The sequence below is a fragment of the Telopea speciosissima genome, chromosome 7, assembly GCF_018873765.1.
Source record: "Telopea speciosissima isolate NSW1024214 ecotype Mountain lineage chromosome 7, Tspe_v1, whole genome shotgun sequence".
NCBI lineage: Eukaryota > Viridiplantae > Streptophyta > Magnoliopsida > Proteales > Proteaceae > Telopea > Telopea speciosissima.
This window is the reverse complement of record NC_057922.1, coordinates 4,962,085-4,969,958: the sequence shown is the minus strand read 5'-3', so window position 1 is coordinate 4,969,958 and position 7,874 is coordinate 4,962,085. Positions and strand designations below refer to the sequence as shown.

The 7,874-nt window shown below is 38.6% G+C and overlaps 1 protein-coding gene across 2 annotated transcripts in view; it reads left to right on the top strand.

Annotated features, from left to right (window-relative positions):
- Positions 1–4,482, top strand: part of LOC122668922 (somatic embryogenesis receptor kinase 2-like) — a 37,244-nt gene extending 32,762 nt beyond the window's left edge. Inside the window, exons 5-11 of one of the 2 annotated variants that reach the window (XM_043865499.1) lie at positions 5–76; positions 200–271; positions 366–479; positions 938–1,068; positions 1,146–1,487; positions 1,612–2,006; positions 3,966–4,482. In XM_043865499.1, the coding sequence (XP_043721434.1) occupies positions 5–76; positions 200–271; positions 366–479; positions 938–1,068; positions 1,146–1,487; positions 1,612–2,006; positions 3,966–4,274 (1,435 nt within the window). In that variant the 3' untranslated portion in view covers positions 4,275–4,482. The remainder of the gene's footprint in view (positions 1–4; positions 77–199; positions 272–365; positions 480–937; positions 1,069–1,145; positions 1,488–1,611; positions 2,007–3,965) is intronic. The other variant, XM_043865498.1, reaches the window with a different exon arrangement.
- The last annotated feature ends 3,392 nt before the right edge of the window (positions 4,483–7,874 follow it).

Genomic DNA, 7,874 nt, shown 5'->3' with positions numbered 1-7,874 from the left:
ATAGCCGGCTTAACAACAACACCTTGACGGGTGAAATTCCAATGTCCTTGACTAATATCACCGCACTGCAAGTTCTGTAAGCATCTAGTTCATCTCATTCCCAGTCATGCATAGATCATCCTATTTTCTTTTCTTTTCCTTCATGGTATAGTTTTGGTTGCAAGGGTCTCTCACTGACGTTTTGTTATGCAAACTGTAGGGATCTGTCTAATAACCATCTACAAGGAGTTGTACCAGACAATGGCTCCTTTTCATTGTTCACTCCCATCAGGTCCATTGCTCATAAAACTACCTGAATGTATTTGTCTTTTGTAAGTCTTTAAGTAGGAATGTTATGCTGACTCCAAATTATTCAACTTTTGCAGTTTTACTAATAACTTAAATCTGTGTGGCCCGGTTACTGGGCATCCTTGCCCAGGATCTCCTCCCTTTTCTCCACCCCCTCCATTTGTCCCACCACCCGCTGCCCAGTCTGCAGGTGATCTCTCTTTCCCCTGCCCCCTCTCACTCATGCACAAATGCACCCATAGTAGTTCATTGCTGTTGGAACAGGAAAAGTGCTTGCCAATTAATGACTTTTTACTTTCATTACATGAAGTTGCTTTCAACGTTGCCATGGAAAAATATGCCCTGCATATTTTTATTTCCCCATCCCTTCTCTTCTAGTCTTTCATTAGTTTTGGTGTATTTAATGAGTTCCTAGAGTTCAAATGGATTTGATCCAACTAAAAAGAAGTGATAAATCTTCCTTTCAACTCTAACTTTTCATTTTTTTTTTTTCTAACGAGGTTCAGCATCCATAAAGTTAGACATCATTGATTTTATCATTCCGTTAACATTTTCTTCCTGTTGGGATTGGAGTTCGGGTGGTGGGGGCTAGAGAATTCAGATCCTCATAGGACTAAACTGTCATACTTTATTTGTTAAATTCCATTGCAGGAAATACTGCCACTGGAGCGATTGCTGGTGGAGTGGCTGCTGGTGCTGCTTTATTGTTTGCTGCTCCAGCTATTGGGTTTGCATGGTGGCGTCGACGGAAACCACAAGAACATTTCTTTGATGTTCCTGGTTGGTGGTTTAACCAAACTGAGTATATTGAACATGTGTTATACGTGTTTTATAACTTTGTTGACATTCATATGCAGCCGAAGAGGATCCAGAAGTTCATCTGGGCCAGCTGAAAAGATTTTCTCTGCGAGAACTACAGGTTGCTACTGATAGCTTTAGCAACAAAAACATTCTGGGTAGAGGAGGATTTGGTAAGGTGTACAAAGGACGCCTGGCAGATGGTTCATTGGTTGCTGTAAAACGTCTAAAAGAAGAGCGGACACCAGGAGGAGAGATGCAGTTTCAGACAGAGGTAGAGATGATCAGCATGGCTGTGCATCGGAATTTGCTTCGTCTCCGAGGTTTTTGCATGACACCAACAGAACGCTTGCTTGTTTATCCTTATATGGCTAATGGAAGTGTTGCGTCATGTTTGAGAGGTATCATATGTTAGCCTTTCTACTTGCTTTACAATGTTTTGTCCTCCATTGCTTTCTGTCATTCTATTCTTTGAATGCTGTTGTATGGCTAGTTTATATGGGATGTAAAATTGCCTTCTTGTAGATCGTCCAGCAGCAGATCCACCTCTTGAATGGCCTACTCGAAAACGGATTGCTTTGGGATCGGCTAGGGGGCTTTCCTATTTACATGATCATTGTGACCCAAAGATCATTCACCGTGATGTAAAAGCTGCAAATATTTTGTTGGATGAAGAGTTTGAGGCTGTTGTTGGAGATTTTGGGTTGGCTAAACTTATGGACTACAAAGATACTCATGTAACTACTGCTGTACGTGGCACAATTGGACATATAGCCCCAGAATATCTTTCCACTGGGAAATCTTCAGAGAAAACCGATGTTTTTGGGTATGGGATCATGCTTCTTGAGCTTATAACTGGACAGAGGGCATTTGATCTTGCTAGGCTTGCAAATGATGATGATGTCATGTTGCTGGATTGGGTACATATTACATCCTTTCTCTCTATTAATTGATTTTGCATTTTTCTCATATCTGTTTCATTTAAGTATGATTTATTTTTCGAGTTAGTCTTTTGTTAACGCTAGGATTGGGTTATATGACTTGTTTCTGGTTGACATAGTTCTTCCTTTGTGTTTTCTGACATGATGTAGTTCTGTTTTTCTTTCATCACCTTTACAAGGTCACCACAGTCTAAAACAGGCCTTGTGGGGTTTTTCATTTTTGGGTTGGGGTGGGGACTATATAAAGACTTTGTCTGAGATTGTAAAGTTAGAATGTCACTCTAATCAAGTGCAAACGTAATGCAAAAGTCGACCTCGAACCAGGGAAACCAACGGGAGATCGATTGCAGCCAGGGTCACGCAATGAGGATGAACAGATTGAATAACTGAAACTTTTATTGCTTTTTTTTTTCCTTTCTGTTTACATATGAAAGAAGAACATAGAAAAGGATAAGAAGAAGAAGAGGATATAGAAAAGAAGGGGGTAGGATGGGCTTTCTCAACCCTGGGTCTCTCACCCACAGCTATCCCAGCTGTTGACACAAGGATGTAGTCCCATAACTAAGTGCAAGGATGCCTCAAAACTTCATTCAATAATTCATTGTCTAACTATTACAAAAAGGGGCTGCCTATTTAATGAAGTAGGCTAGCTTACAAAATTAGAAAGTAAGAAAATAGAAATTTCCTAAAATCAAAATAGAAGGTAGGAAAATTGAAACTTTCTAAATCCAAAATAATAACAAACTGAAATTAGAAACTAATAAGGCTTTATTGAATCCAGCCTTCTAAACAAGCATGAATACTAAAAAGAAAGAAACAAAATTAGAAACTACTAGATACCTAGAGTTAATAACTAAGAAAACTATTTCAAAAATAGAAACTATGTTAATAGCAGCTTTTAATAGAATATTCCACCAACATCCAGCTGCTAATCTTCGTACCAGCTGTCCATATCAGCCCCTAAATCACTATTCACGTGAACAGTAACTTTTTTTTATAAAAAAAAATTGTCTTGGTACCTTCTCTTCTTCATGCTTCTCTCTGGGCTGGGGCTGCCTTAGGTGATGCTCTATCGAACCAACAAGAACTTGCCACATCATCAGACCAGACTGCCTCTCACAGCAGTCGAATCCCACAACCTTGCTGGGCTGGTTTGGGGGTTGTTCCTGCGGGTACATATGGACTTGTGATCTACATCAAAACGCCTGTGGGGCCAGGGTGAGCGGAGATGTTTTTCAGTAGAGTAATAGTAATCTATTGAAATTCTATTGGGAGTTCTCTCTATACTTCGCTGTCTTGACCTCTGGATCCAGATTGAATCATTTATTGTAATTCATTTCTTGCTGCATGAAGAGTATGGTTGCATTGCTTGCAAATAACCATTTGGTTATTCATCTACTTGAGTGGTCAACCCTTTCTTGCTTCATCTTAAACCCTGATCTCCCCTTAACTGATGTACTCATGTCTAGGACATTGCTCACCAATAGCCATTTGGTTGTTCATCTACCTAAGTGCTCAACCTTTTCTTTCTTCATAGTGGTACTCATGTATGACCAATCTCACAACTCACAAGATGCTGAGTTGAAATAATATTCCTTCTTACTTGAGAATTGTCAAGTTGACATGTAGGGACTTCCCAGTTAGTGGAATATTCCTCAACCTCATCCTTTTGGGGGCAGGGGTATTTAATTTTCCACATGAATGCCACAGGAAGAAAAACAAAGATGAAATGATAAAGAAAAAGAATCAGATATAAAAACCAAATGGTTATCAGAGTGCTTGCTTCCCTAATGCTAAGTTCAGTCTACATTGCCTGCTTCAATACTCATTTACCTCCTGGTGTGCACATTTTTGAGTCCATACAACACAACACTGACGCATGTAGCTGAATTATTTGTATGATTTTTCACCACTTGACAATCTCAACAAATTTATCAGGTAAAAGGACTTCTCAAAGAGAAGAAGTTGGAAATGCTGGTTGATCCTGATCTGCAAAACAATTATGTTGAAGCAGAAGTAGAGCAGCTAATCCAGGTTGCTTTGCTTTGCACACAAGGCTCTCCAATGGAGCGGCCTAAGATGTCAGATGTTGTGAGAATGCTTGAAGGTGATGGGTTGGCAGAGAGGTGGGAAGAGTGGCAGAAGGTGGAGGTGGTCCGTCAGGAGGTTGAGCTTGCCCCTCGGAACGATTGGATTGTCGACTCTACTGACAACCTGCATGCTGTTGAATTATCTGGTCCAAGATGATCTGTAATGGCTTAAAAAAAAAAAGTAAAAAAGCAATCCTTTTACCCACTCTATATATATTTTTTCTACCCCTTCTTTTACTGAGCCTATTTTAGTGTATTCAAGAGTGAAAATTCAGTCATATTTGTGCATAGGAATCTTAGTGGGGGGCGTATTGTATCATCTGCTACAGCCATTTCTTAATGATCATGATGTAATGTTTAAAAGATGCCGGATGGACATTTGACCTTTCAGGGTGCCGGAGGGAAAATCCAAACTTGGCCCAAGGAAGCACCACTGCATGTGTCATTCTCTGCATCCGTGGTTCAACAACGTTTCCTTTTGAGGATTGTAAGATACTGACATCGCTGCCTTAGATATCCCAACTGCTATATATATATATATATATATATATATATATGTGTGTGTGTGTGTGTGTGTGTGTGTGTGTGTGTGTTTGCTCCTCCTTTTGGACCCATACCCATGTATCAATAGCCACCAACTTTTCAGTCATTTTCCAAAACCTAATACCATGTGAACGGTTTCTGTGATGAAGCTAACTAAATGAATAAGTGAAGTTGTGGATGGCCAAGCTTGGTTTGGATGGTCACGCATATGCAAAGAACCCCCAGATTTTTCTTAGGCCATGTTTGGTATGCATTCCTGAAATATATACTGTAACTATAATGGAATTTGAAGCGAGAAAATTGAGAAGAATTGGGTTTTAGAATGCGTTTGTTCTAAACCCAGAATCTATTCCGATAATGCTTACAAAACACAACATTAGTTTTCATTTGTTTCAAGTAAGCCGAGGAGCGACTAATGATGTTCTGATTTCCTACCCACTTTGGACCGTCTTGCCATACTTGTGATGCTGAGGAGGTATACCAGAGTTGATGCTTACTGCAAGTGCTGCCATGAACCTGTCAGGTCTTTTTTTCTTTGGATGGATAGAGCTTCTTTTGGTTGACTCTTGGTAAATAGGTTTTTTTTTTAATTTTTTATATATATTTTCTTTCCTACGGAAAGAAAGAAGGTTTATTGGTAGTCACATGTTTGAACTATAGTTCTTATGTAATTAGACTTATGAGTTGTTTTTAGTAGTCCTACAATATGCCAAAATATATGATATCAGGTTAGCTTGGTAACACTAAAATTTTATGGGGTAAGTCGTTTGGATCTCTTGGGAGCATGGAATCAAAACTCGGTCGAAACCGCCGAGACAACTTGGTTTCGACAGGTTCCAAGACGAGTTGGGCCTATACTTTTAAAAATCCCCGGTTTCGACTAGTTTCAACATGGTTTCAATCGAAACCATTGGGAAACCGTCGAAACAATGGCTGTCATTTCATTTTTCAATGGTTTTTCAATAGTTTTTGAAGAATAATAGTACACAGACATCTGTGTCTGCTCCACCTTCTTACATTCTCGGTGACCTCTTCCTTAGATTGGGACGTCTTGGACAAGTTGATGAAGAGGCTTATCATTAGGCAGTAATGGACTATCAGACCAATTGGTCCCATAACATGTCATGGGATACGTACCTTATGCATTCAGAGGAACGGCTTAGCAATCTTCAGTGGTACGTTGCTCGTGGATTAGATCCACTAAGAAACTCTGCATGAAATTGAAGAGGGGCATTTTAATGTTTTATTTGGATTCAATGTATTATTCAGGGTTCAAGTACTTTATAATTATGTGAACTAATTATAAATTTATAATACCACCGTAGTGTCTGTATCGTATCAGCGTGTACGTTAGTAAACTTGGGTCAATAACCACAAGTACTATTTTCAGTGATTTTTTTGTCAATGTAATTCATGGATTGTGTTTAAAATGTGAAAAATAGGCAACCTGCAAAAAATCAGGCCTAAAAAACCTTGCTTTAGGGTTGAAACCTTGGTTTCCCCATCAATGGAAAAAAATCCCAGGTTTCGACCGAGAGATGGTCGAAATCGAGACGAACTCAATTTTTAGCTGGTCGAAACCTTGTCGAAACCCGAGTTTTAGAACCTTGCTTGGGAGTCCTTTAAATGTTCTTTACAGCAAATGAACCTTATTATTTGGCTTTTTAGGAAAACGATCCTCATTGAAATAAAGAAGTGATCTTTAAGATCCACTTAACAATTCGAGGAAAAAATAAAAAGAAAAGAAAACCCGATTTTTATTATTATATGTTATTTTATTTGGTTTTTCAGAAACAATTTTATATTCTGTTCTGTGAAACCCAATCCTCTATCTGTTTTAAAGATGATTGAATTTTGGCTTAAAGATCTCTCTATTTCCCCCCCCCCCCCTCGACTACTCCCTTTGCTGTATTGTCTAATAATCAGGATCTCTTTGTGCACACTTTACCTCATTTACCTATTTTGGATTTTCCTGTTTTGGTTTGCACAGGGCTTGATCCAACGGACATAGACTGTTCTGGATGGACCCTTGGGATCCTATTAGATGGAAATTTCATTTTGTTAAATGCCGGAAGAATTAAAAGTCAACATGAGTTGGAACCTGAATTGCTAGCCGTCCTCACTGGTTTTGATTTAGCTAATTCGAGAGGTTTGAAGCTGAAAGAAGTTTGGTGCTCTAACAAAGTGCTACCTGGACTTCTTCCAACTCCATTCCTTTCTCTCTAGTCGTTAGAAGTTTTGGACAATTTTTTAAAGATTCTGGATAACTCCTCAAACATTATGTTTAAGTTTATATCTGAACTTTTTATCTTGTCTTGGCTTAAGTCTCTAGCTCGGCTGATCCTTCTTACAAAGGATACTTGATTAGATGATTGTTGTCATCTCCTTGAATAGTAATATAATTTTCTCTTTCTTTCATAAAAAAAAAAAAAACCTTCTTTAGAAAAATATGCATTATGGGCACTACTAATTGGTCTTAATAGGTTTCACCTAAGCCTTTAGCGCACACCGGGCTAGGCTGACACCGATTGATAACTGTACGGGTTTTCAAAGCTCAAACTGAAGCCGAGTGACAATCGGTCGGTTTTTGGTCCCTCATCAGTTTCATTAATCTATCGGTTTTCTATCCCTCATAGGTTATCAATATACAAAAATTAAGGAACGTGTTATCTATACGGCAGCGTGGTCTTTGCACCAACGCATGACCCATTGGAAGCATGGTTCGTGATCTCTCTATCAGCTGGATCGGATCGGGATCGCTCAAACTTGGGCAAATATGACAATTTTGTCCTTGTTTTCTTATTAAAAAAAAATCTATTTTTTTATATTTTCATTCCTATCCGTACAATTGGATCGAATCGATATTGGGATCGATCTCAACTGATACCAATCCAATCCAATCCAATCCAATCCAACCAAAAGTGATCGATCCGATCTAATACCTCAAACCATGATTGGCATGCATAAGGGCAGGATTTCCACCTTCGGGGTGGGGCAGTTATTTTGCTCAATATTGTGTGTTTGAGCACAAAAACCATACTCCTCGAAAAAGAAAAATTTATTAAAAATCAATTTTAATGCAATGTTTGATGGTCTTTTTATGTGAAATGATAGTATGTACCCTCATTGAGAAAAAAAAAAAATGTTTAACTACATAAATAAATAAATAGTAAGAATTACTGGTTTTATTGGTTCGGCCAATTTAATCGGATTT